The 12599-nt window shown below is 38.9% G+C and overlaps 1 protein-coding gene across 1 annotated transcript; it reads right to left on the reverse strand.

Annotated features, from left to right (window-relative positions):
- Positions 1-10600: 10600 nt before the first annotated feature.
- Positions 10601-12481, reverse strand: LOC102716138 (berberine bridge enzyme-like Cyn d 4). The gene has a single exon (XM_006656087.2). The coding sequence runs from the start codon at positions 12404-12406 to the stop codon at positions 10853-10855; it is 1554 nt and encodes a 517-aa protein (XP_006656150.1). The 5' UTR covers positions 12407-12481; the 3' UTR covers positions 10601-10852.
- Between the last annotated feature and the right edge of the window lie 118 nt (positions 12482-12599).

Genomic DNA, 12599 nt, shown 5'->3' on the forward strand with positions numbered 1-12599 from the left:
CTCTAAATGTTTGACATTATTGACATTTTTATACACGTTTGACTACTCGTCTTATTCAAAATTTTGCATTAATTATTAATTATTTTTATATTATTTTATTTATTGTTAAATATACTTTTCTGCATATATATAATATTACATATTTTACCAAAAAAATGAATAAAACGAACGATCAAACACATGTAAAAAAGTCAATGGCGTCTAACATTTAGCGACGGAGGTAATATATCACTAATCTTTTATTTGTATCTCTACTTGGTGTAACTAGAATTGGCGTTATTGTGTGTTTAAATGTTTCGCGTATATTGCATGTATCTCTACGTATATTGCTAAAAGTAAGAAATGTTTCACGTATAATTTATTCGGGTTGTTAAAACAATAAGGGATAAATTATTAGATATTTTTTATGAATTTTGAAAATATAAAACATAATTTCGTTGAAAAGTTGAAAAAAAACTCTAAAACAAATTTATAAAGTACTTTTTGAAAAAATATGCAACGGAAAAGGATTCGTTGTAAAAGCAAAGATGATGAAATTGTTCGAACATAAATTTGAAAATATTTAATATTTTTCAGTAAATTTAAAATTAAATTTGATGAATTTCGTACATCTTGCCCGAAATTTCAATCCAAAAAATAAATAGTTTTGTTCTTAATTTTCCATGAAAACTAATGTTTGCATTTAATCACTATACTTAATTTTTCATTAAAAATTTAAATTTTATTTTCAATTTTAGTTTTAAACAATTCTATCCATTTTATTTTGTTATAAGTTAATTTGATTTACATTGAGATTTATGAAGTAGATAGCACATAACTATGAGAAGATGTGCAATATAATCATTTTTTGTACAAAAGAATGGTTGACTTTGGTGAATTAACGGAATGAGTATAGAGGGGGACCAGATGAAAACTTAGCGACATGCATAAGGTGAGGTGAAATTTAGAAGTACTGAATGGATCGAGTAAATATTTAGGAATATGTGAGGAATTTTCTCTAAGTGTACGAATATAGTCTCAAACACAGTTCTGTCCGGTATGTTTTATACTAGCTAAGGAATTGATCTTGACAGCTGTTAAAACAATAATCATATATTTAATCTTACATTCAAAAATAGTAATATTTCCTTACAGGAGACATATTAATACTTATTTTAGATGAATTATCATGTTTTACCGATCCTAAATGACATCCTAAAAGAGATATAGAGGAGCTTCTGAATCTAATAATTTAGTTATCATGTATACAACAGTACCCATTTTTTGTGCTCGCTTTCTCATACGACATGTAATTTACTTTCTTCGTATGCAAATGTTAGACGTTGGTTAATTCAGTCTTAAAAAAATATGAGGGAGTACTATATTTAATATGTGATTTATGTCCTAGCTTAATTTATCTTTGGTTTGTTCAAAATTGTCTAATGAATTTTGTATATATGGCTCTGGCATCAGGGCATGTTTATAGACGATTGGTTGAATGAAAAAAAGGTATCCACAGCAATGTAATTTTGTGTGGCTGTCATGCATGCAGTTGCATGCCTGCCTGGCTGGAAGTATGATGGCTCCAGAAAAAAAATGTATTGGTGAGCTTAGCGGTGATTTGCAGAAATTTTAATTACTGTCAGTTTTCCTGTTCATAGTGGTCTACGCCGATTGGCCTGAACTAGTGGAAAGAAAATCTCAAGATGTCACCACAATGAGCCACATCATCAAATTAATGTAAACCGTTGGAGGTATGATTTGGATGAAAATGATCGTTGGATCGAAAAGTTAAGTAGCAAAGGGCTCCATCAAAACGGAGGATATTCTGGAAGGTACGGAAACTTTCTATTTAGATCACCAATGATACATACGTTAGAGATATGGATACATACGGTTAGAGATAATAGAGTCCAATAGAAACTCTAGAAATAAAGATAAAATCCTAGAGAGATACGATAGAATATTGATCTTGTACTGCAAGTTTCTATCTCCTATGTACCCTATAAATATATACACAAGGGTTAGTGCAATATATAATAGAATACAACAAATCACAATAGATCATAGATTTCTCTCCCATCTAATATTTTCCACATGGTATTAGAGTATAGATTTCAACACTAGTCGTCGATTTCGAGTCCACACCGGCACGCCGGCGGCAAGCTGCCGCTGGTGAGCCCATCAACTTATTTCCAGCTGACGACGAGGACGCCATCCAACCATCTCATCAATATGCACTGCCATCGATCTGCAAACGCATGGCAGCAAATCGAGCCTTTGGCCGGCAGCAAGATCGTTCCGATCTGAAGATCAACGGCAAGGCGGCGGCGAGGACGACGACCATGTATCTTCAATTTTCAGCACAGAAACACGATGCTGTGCATGTATTTTGTTTTTTAAGTAGCTATCTAGCCTTTACAGATTATTCATGGGTTAGATTTTCTCTAATAATTAGTATTAGATCGATTTCTTTTTAGCCACCATATATCATATATAAATTAGATTAGATTAGTTTCTTATAGCTTCAAAACCTCATAAATTCTAGCAGCAGAAACAGAGTTGCGGCGACATCGATCAACCAACAAGCAAGCACTACATCAAGCAACCGACGTCTTCACCAAGTCGCCACGTCCGCCATCAACATAGAAGTAATACCGCCGATGGTCTATATCAACATGAGAACAACATGACGCCGCTTTGTCTACAACGATGGACATCCATCTCGCGTCTTCTGACAGGAATCTTTGCAAGACGCTTCATCGACGCTGGCATCGACCGCGTCATCTACGGCGGAAAAAGACTGCATCAACCTGGCATCACTATGGTGGTGACCTCCTACACGTCGTACGGAGTACAACCAAAAATTGGTGACCCGACGTCAACAGCGTTCTCTTGACATCTACAAGATCACCCAAGGGCATCCTCTGACATATGCAAAGACGCTTCCAACGGCATCATCTGACATCTGCAAGATTCCTCATCTATGATCGCAGCTCCGTCTTTAATATTTTTCACATATAGAGGAGAATAAAAGAGAGACAATATCTTACCTGTGGTCGATTTAATATACTATCTGTGATGATGTTTAATACTCACTTAATTTTAAATTTTATTTATTTGACATCGTTAACTTTTATATTTATGTTTGACCATTCATCTTATTCAAAAAATTTGTAGTTATTAATTATTTTATTCTGATTTTCTATTGGTAAAGGTAATTTTAATTCTACTTTAATAACATCCTAATGATATTTTTAATAAAATTTTATTGCAAGGCATAGGCAATATGGTAGTAGGCAAAAAAAAAGATAAATGATCAAATATAGACCCAAAACTTAATGGTGTCGCTACACTTACTATAAAATACTACAAAATATATTTATATTGATAATTGTTGTTGGAAACAAGAAAATTCACTTAATAAATATAAACATGTAAATATATTTAATAGAGAGAAGGTTATAGATCCATACTACCTTTGGCCTATATAAACCCATTAATGTGTTACACATGTTTAGAACATCTTACACAAAAAATAAACTTGATTTTAATGAAGTAACACCCTACTCCTACCAGCTAGATTGTAGCCTTGTCTAGTTGTCTATTAGATTTGAATAGGTAAAGCATAAAAATTCTACGATATATCCTCAAGGGACGCCCTTACCTCCCCTTATATACCAGGGGATAGAGTTATATGAGTTAGATACCGGAATGGGGACGTGGAATGGGGAACATCATTTTGTGAAACCATGGTACGAAGGGGTATATCTATTCTGTATTCCTAACACAGATGGAACGCGTTCTAAATGTGACTGGAACGATGTTCCCGGAACGTTGTTTCAGAACGATGTTCCCTTGTGGTATTGCGGTGTCATCTTTAAGCTACAGTACTGCTCGGTTGTGTGTTCGAATCCTGCTCGAGCTTTTTATTTTTGTTGTTTTTTAAGCCATGCGAATTTTATTTGGTCCCTTAGATGCAAACCACTAAAATCCATCTGATGTCCACGAACTGATCTTGAATCTTCTTCGAACCGTCTCCATGTCCCTGACAGCGTCGGATCGCGTTCCATAGGTTTTGGGGACGTCATTGCCGACCGTCCCCGTTCCTCATTCCGGAACGAAATTCTCGGAACACGGAACATGCTCACATTCTGCGTTCCAGGCTTCTAAGTACTGGGTAACATACGATCCCAACATTTGTCATATCATAGCCAACTGTGTCTAACTAGTATTACCAGGGCTGCGTTCGGCACTGCCCATAAGATATCTAAGCCCTCTCATTTTCCACACGCACGTTTTCCGAATTGCTAAATAATGTATTATTTGGGAAAATTTTCTATATGAAAGTTATTTTAAAAAATCATATTAGTCTATTTCATATTTTTCTAATAATTAATTAATCATATACTAATCTATTACTATGTTTTCCGCTCAGGATAACTAACCCACCTCCCTCTTCTACGAAACGCAGCCCAGATCAGCCATAGAGTACTAGGTTTTTCCTTACCAAGTCATAATGTATAAGGTTTATAATCTCTATTTGTATGACCCCTTATTCTATATGAATACATATAGATCATGTGGATACCCCTAATCTGTATCACCTTTAATTCTTTTTAGAGTCATGCTCAATTAGGTTGTGGGTTGTGCTTAATTAAAAATGAGAAAGATCACAACCCCATCTTAACAACTTGCCCAACACTAGAGTGTAAGACATTGTTGATGATATGGGAAGCAATGTTCCTATCACCAAGTTGTCGTTTGGCATAGCTCCACATATTATTGAATTGTTAAGCCTAAGCCTACTTACCGGGGACCATACGGATGTGTCATAGCCTATAACAAGAGAACCTGAGCTATGCACCTTGAAGGGCTAGCTCGGGGTCCCCACTATGCAACCTCGGCTCCTCCTTAGGAGCTTAGGACATCTTGTGGCTTGCTAATCATAGCTAAGGATGAGCTCAGAGGATGGCCTAACTACTTCAACTATTGCTTACCTTGCATTTAATGCGAGGGGATGGGGGCACTCTAACTCATCTTGACCCTTGCATGCGTCTCCATTGAGGGGATGGGATGTTTACCCATCAATTCAGACATGCACTATTGTTATTTCTTACGTTTATAGATAAATCCACATGCGCAAGGATACCGTTGTAGGATTTCACTCATAAATATTCATGGTATCACTATTTATTGTTCTGCAAGGAAGACGATGATTAAAGAAGGGGCAAATATTATGCTCATGATTATTGTGATTAATAAACAGGGGCAAATGATAATATCATGGTAGTACGACACACCAAAGAATCAACTCTATAAGAGATAAACTAACTTGTGGAGAAACACAAAAGAGAGCTAAGGTTTCTAATATACTTATATACTTGTGATTCAAAGTTTAAACACATATATACTTATACATATACAAGGTTAGTACTTAATTAGTTTTATGCACCCATGCACTACTGAGGGATTGTCCCCTACTGGTCTACCAATGTGGTTACAACTAATTTATGAACTCTTACATCATACCTAAACATGAAGGATTACAAAAGATGGACAGAGTTGTCACCATCTGACTCCTACCTCTGCAATTTGTGGGGCCTAGTTGTATCCAATGGCGTTCAATAATTAAACCCAAGTACTATGGTTGTATTGCCAAACAATACTCTAATTTCTTTAGGACTTCAACACTCTGGATTGACAAGTATAGAACTAGAGTAATTAATAAAGATCAATGAATTGATTTGGTGGCATAGATTGACTAGCCTAAATATGCATAATACAAGACATGCAAAAAACAAACGAGAAACATATGATTGCCAAAACAACATATGAACTGAAGACATCAACAAGTAAAAAGGAAGCTAAAAAGGAACATATGATTAACAAAGCAGCTTATGAGCCGAACACATCAATGAGTAAAGAAGATAATTGCATTACTAAGCTCAAAATCTTACAAAGGGAAAATGATACAAGAGACATACTTTGAATCTCCAAGAGGAATTGAAGAGTAAAGCTACTCTTAGCCTAAAATCCACTAGTCTAGAGAGTGATACAAATGAAAGAGAGTGACTGCGTCTTGATATGTTTGTTGAAATGAGAATTCATCCTACTTTTATAGCAATCTAATGATGGTTTATTGTGTCGATTTCACGCATAACAGTAATAGGGAACAAATCAGGAACCCTCAACGTGGTTGCCGGGGTTGTGAGGGGGTGTGGCAAGGTTGGCTAACCCCCTGGTTCAGTCGAACCAGGGTGGCCGCCATTCACCGTCAACTTTGCTTGAGATTCTACCTTGTGGGTCCTCTTGTGATTATGGTAAATTGTTCTTAATCATGTCAGTTTACTCTGGTTTGTGGGTCCTTTGATCCATGTACTCTTAACTGCTTGGCTCCATGTGTACTTTATGTCAGGTGTGTTTTATCCTTCATTTCATAGACAATCCTTATATTATACATAATATCCAAGGATAAGTGGAACTACATTATTCTAACAAATATGCATGTACAAAATTCTAGTCCTTATGTGTTTTCTGAGATAATTGACTGTCAAATTTGGTAGTTAACGACTGTCATCATGCGACGGGGCATTTAACTATTTGCCACTCTTAAGATTAGATAATAACAAATTTGTCACTCACTATGGAAAATGACATATAAGTCCTTATGTGCCTATGATATGTAGATCTAGTGGAAAATCTGTTATCACCACTCGTAAGAGTGGCAAAAAGTTAATTATTCCTCATCGGCCTAGGGAATAAACGCCTTCTATCACCACCCCCTTTGCTAGTCTTTTAACCGCATTGTGCGCTCTGTGCATTGTGCAAAGCAACGTGGGATGGTAAGCATTGTAGTTAACTTGTCATGCAACGTTTCACCTACCCGTCGAATCGCATACAAGTGGTCATTCCTGGAGGAGGGCACAACACTAAAAGCCTCGCCAACACAGAGAAATGGGTGAAGCATGTAAGATGGAGGCCTATGGATTAGGCCTACTATACGAAGATCTGTATTGATGGTCCTACTTGGGTTCGGTCCCTAAGCTTGGCCAGTATGGTACCTAGCTTATAAGGAAAGAACTGCGGCCAATGTAAGAGGAAATGTTTGTAAACACTTGTAACCCAGGTTTCACTCAATAATAATGGCCAACAACACATGAGTATGGTGTTACACCACCGTATGACCTAAACTTATATAAGATCAATTTGCATCTTTCATATTCCACAATCACTTACACTAGTGCTTGCGCTCTAACACCAGCCTTGAGAACAGTGACATTTAGCACATGGCATTGATGGTCTTGTCCCATTCGACACCATGAGGGGTCCTAGATCAATGTTTACTCATCGGTAACCAAAAGTATCAAGGCATAATAATAAACTAGATTATTAGTTTTATCAAAATTCTACTAGTGATACACAAAAATGTGAAAAAAATAAACAAATGACTCACTTTGATTAGCAGGTCGCATAGGTTGTACCCAAACCACTTGACATTAAAAAAACAGAACACACAAGCAATGTATAAATGAGACAATATTGTACTTCTTAATTCCAGTCCATAATTTGGATCTGTATTCTTCACCGCAGTTGATTTTAAAGTAATCTTCAGTCACTCTGGATGGTCCCTCGTGAGAGAACACAGATTATTTCGAACGCATACAAAAAGGAAACGACACGGGGAGCCTAACAACTCTTGATCCAGTTGCGTCGCCACGAGAAATAACATACGAGTTTGTTTTGGTCCGAGGAACAAACTATATCTACCTTAATTAAGTTGATATATCAAACTAGCTATATATATTTTTGTCGGAAAATCATGCAATCCCTTTCCTTGAATTTTCTTTACTGATTAATTAAGCGTGTGTTCTGGAATAACAGAGGTGAACAAGTCGTACACGATAAGAGTGGTCAATTGACCATTTCATCTAGGAAATTAAAAAAAAACACCTGATCGACGAAAAGAAAAGGGCAAAATACGCAAAAGGAGACCTAGTAGCAGAGCAGCACCCTCTGAACAAACAGCTTAAGCCTGGTTGGAAGAAAAATAGGGGAAAATTAATGTAGCCAGTGCAAACGAATCAGGTTATAATATCTGAGGATGATTCTTTCATATATAGGCATATAACCGAAGCTATATATACACGTTCTGATGACGATCAATATGATATGTGTACATGCCCTGTCTTGTTGTCCAACTAATTAATTATTGTTTGCAAATCAATTCGATCTGGATTTTATAGATCGTCGTCGCAGATATGATTCCATTTTCTACGTGCTGCCACACAATGCAAAAGCGTCAAACTCTTGATATGACTAATTGTTTTCTTTTTCTCGATTAAACTTAGAAGAACGAGTGTACCGCTGAACAAATACATACTGGGTGAAGGTGGGGTTATGGAAATTCCCGATCTATCGTCTGTACCGATCGAAGGAAACAAAAATGGTTTGATGGAAATATAAACGAAAATGGTACAGAAATGGTTATAGAAATGGTTTTGCTATGATATTATTATAGTAATTACCGTTTACGAATATGGAAAAATATCGTTTTTTCTTGTAAGCCCCACGCCCAATACTAAAACCCAAATCCTCAACTATAATTCCTCCTCCCAATAAGGTGATAAGGGTAATGACTTTTCTATTTACGTGTCTCGTTTTATCATGATTTATGGACCAACCTATCTTTTAAATATCGTTCAATTCTTAAATTTATTATTAATTTAATATAAATGAAGTTAATTTACCTAAATAAATTATCGGTTGGGAGTCTTCCGACCGTTACTGACGTATTTCCAATCGAATAATTTCATTTCCGAAATATCTATATTTATATTTCTAATACTGTTTTCATTGTTGGCTTACCGTTTCCGATTCCATTCTTAAGAAATAATACAGATACAAAACTGATTTACCTATTTACTGACCGTTTTCATCCCTACTCCTATACGAGTACATCTTCTTATCGTACGCTCAACGAGAAAGATGGCAAGGCTAAATCCGTTAGAAGTCAAAGTCATTGGTAAACAAAGTTGACAGAGAGAACAGTAGACATGAACTTTAATGGAAAAAACTGTGAGAAAAATCGGCCATCAACAAGCAATACAAGGTGTTTTTTTTTTTAAACTTGATGCCACCTTCTTTTTTTTTATTAAATCCCGTTCACTTTTGAATATATATTTAACCATTTCTCTTATTAGAAAAGTTTATATAATTACTAATTTTTAATTATGATTTGTTTTATCATCAATGTACTTTAATTAAGCATGATTTATACTTTTATATATTTATAAAAACAGTAAATAGATTACTAATTAAATGTAGATAAAAAATCAAAGGTGTTAGATAAAAAAAGGAAATATATGTAAATTAAAACACAACAGTTATAGTAGGCATTTTTTTTCTTCGTGCAGATTACAATCATAATAGAGATTATATCGAAACATGCTACGGCACCCATCGAGACCTTGTGGTCAATAGCTCCTACAATCTGTTCTTACACAAACCATACTCCCTTCGTTTTAAATGTAAACGCTTATAGGAATTGAATCTTCTACCACAATATAACAATTTTGAACACTATTCACACACCCCTTATCTTATAAATCGCTTCTCATTTATTTTTTCTATCCCCACAACCCCACCTATGATCTCTCACTCTCATCTATTCTCATTTATTAAGGGATACTATAATATTTTTTCTTAATCCTTGCTATAAACAAACTACAAATATTTATATTTTAGAACAGACAAATTACTTACTGTGTTTAATATTATAAGAGACTTTGACAGGTATGACTTAATTTTTTTTAAGTTTGACCAAATTTTTAAACAAATGTCTAATATTCTAATATTTTCAACACAAAAAATATACTATCAAAATTTATTCAATGTTAAAGTTTATAAAATTAAATTAATATTGTAGATTTTCCAATTTTTTCGATAAACATAATAAAACTTAAGAAAAGCTTGATTTAGAAAAAAATCAAAATATCTTGAAATGAGTTTAAATTAAACTATATATATTTCTTGCACAACTAAATTATGGTGTACTTCTCAATATCATATGTTCGCCTCCACTGTTCTTACATGCTGGTCTTTGATCACCATATGTATATGCTGAATTTATCGTGCAATTGTGTAGCTCCATAGAAAAATCATTGATCTTTACTAGACAACTCAGGTACTCTCTCTGTCGTGGTTCATTCGTCTTATTCAAAAATTTACATTATTATTAATTATTTTATTATAATTTGATTAACTATAAAAACACTTTGAATAGAGCATTTTTTTCATCCTTGAGAAATTATCATAAAGTAACATTATTTTCTATATAAAATTTGGTACTTTTTAGTATCTAAGACACTAAGAGGTACCAAATTTTACATAAAAAACAGTGATACCTCATGGTACCTTCTCAAGGATGGTAAAATTGCTTCTTTAAATATGAATTATAATTTTACATATTTACATAAAAATTTTAAATAAGATGAACAGATAAACATAAATAACAAATGAACATCGTCAAATAAAAAAAATCATAGAGAGTATTTATTTATAAGAGTTAAGTACATTATAATAACACAGTCATTAATACATGCATAACTAATTTGCACTATTATTTGAACTCGTTACAAGCATAGAACAAATGGAGCATGCATCAAGCTCGTTCTTTCACATAGTACATCCACTGCATAAATTAAATGTAATGGAAAAGAGATAGAGATAAATACAGTAAAACTGAGAAACGTATAAGCTTGGCTACCATGTGCGCCACACAATGTAAATTTACAGCTACCGCTAGTTTGACTGATCGATCAACTGGCATGTAGACGCACGCACGTACGTACGGCAGCTCGGTCGTCGCCGATCACTTCCCGGAGACGAGCGGCGGGATGCTCTGCTCGTTCCTGAAGTAGTCGTCGGGATCGATCTGGCCCTTGGCCATGGCGAGCCGCTGGTAGTTGCCCCTGAAGTACTTCTCGCCCCAGACCTTGCCGGCGTCGTAGCCGCTGACGCCGCCGGCGCCGACGACGTTCTCGCCGAGGTCGAGGTCCCTGTAGTTGGCGTACGCCTCCCTCGGGCTGCTGCTCACGTGCGGCGCCATGAACGCGTAGAAGTCACTGATCCACGCCCGCTGCGCGTCGCCGGAGCCACCGGCGCTCCAGAAGTTCATGTACTGGATGTTGTACAGCACGCCGCCGCGGTGCGGGAACGGCGTCGCCGACTCCGGCACGCTGCCGATCTGGCCGCCGTAGGGGTCGAGGATCATGAGCCCGGCGTTGGGCCGCGCGAGCCAGCCGAAGATGGTGGTCCACACGTCCTTGGGGATGACCTGCCGGACGTAGTCGGAGGTGGCCTTGTTGGAGGTGTCCATGGAGATGGTCCGGTTGAGGATGTCCTCCACGGTGGCGCTGCTGCCGAGGTAGATGTACGGCACGGACTTGATCCATGTCATCTCCTTGCAGTCCGAGCGGTTCATGCCCAGCTCCGGGAACCGGCTGCGCATCACCGGCAGGAGCGCGTCGCAGGTGCCCAGGTACAGGGACTGGAAGCTGGCCGTCTGTCCCTGGACGAGGACGCGGATGAACAGGTCGTCGGGGAGCGCCGGCGCGACGGCCTGCCACCTGGTCAGGACGTCGATGGCGCCCTTGTTGACGGTCACCGGGATGTTGAACACCGTGACGGTCGGCGGGACGGCCACGAGCTTCACCTTCCACGACAGCACGATGCCGAAGCTCTCGCCGGCGCCGCCGCGGATGGCCCAGAAGACGTCGCTCCCCATGGAGTTCTTGTCGAGGAGCCTGCCCTTGGCATCGACGAGCACGGCGTCGATGACGTTGTCGGCGGCGAGGCCGTACTTGCGCAGCAGCATGCCGAAACCGCCGCCGCTGAAATGCCCGCCGACGCCGACGGTCGGGCACAGGCCGCCGGGGAACGCGATCTGGCCACCGGCCTTCCCGATGGCGTAGTACATCTCCCCGAGCGTCGCGCCGGAGTCCACCCACGCGGTGCCGGACTGCGCGTCGACGCGGACGGAGCGGACGTTGACGAGGTCAAGCACGGCGAACACCTCCGGCCGCTCCGACCTGTACGACAGCCCCTCGTAGTCGTGGCCGCCGCTGCGGATGCGGAGGCGCACGCTGTTCCGGCGGCCGCACAGCACCGCGGCCTGCACGTGGGAGGCGTTCGTCGGCGTGATGATCCACACCGGCCGCGTGGTGTTCGTCAGGAACTTAGGGTTCCGGACGGCGGCATCCAGCACCGACGTGTACGACGGCGAGCTTTGCGTGTACAGGAGCTGGCTGGGTATGCTCGCCGACAGGCATTGGAGGAAGCTGTCGTCCGCCGAGACGATGGAGGCAGAGCAGAGGAAGAAGAAGAAGAAGAAGGCTAGGGCTAAGCTTCGCGACATGGCCGCCATGCTTGCCGTCGTGCATGCAACGTTCGCCAGCTGCTGCTGCTGCTGCTTGCAGCAACTCGATCGAATATCGATGCAGTTGTTGCATTTTTGCATGGTATCCGGGGCTCTACATATAGGCAGCAATGCAGCACACGAGAGCGACTTTTCACACGTGCAGACTGTAGACTATGCTTGAGGAAAACAATTCGTACGT

The sequence above is a fragment of the Oryza brachyantha genome, chromosome 6 (genome assembly GCF_000231095.2).
Source record: "Oryza brachyantha chromosome 6, ObraRS2, whole genome shotgun sequence".
Taxonomy (NCBI): Eukaryota; Viridiplantae; Streptophyta; class Magnoliopsida; order Poales; family Poaceae; genus Oryza; species Oryza brachyantha.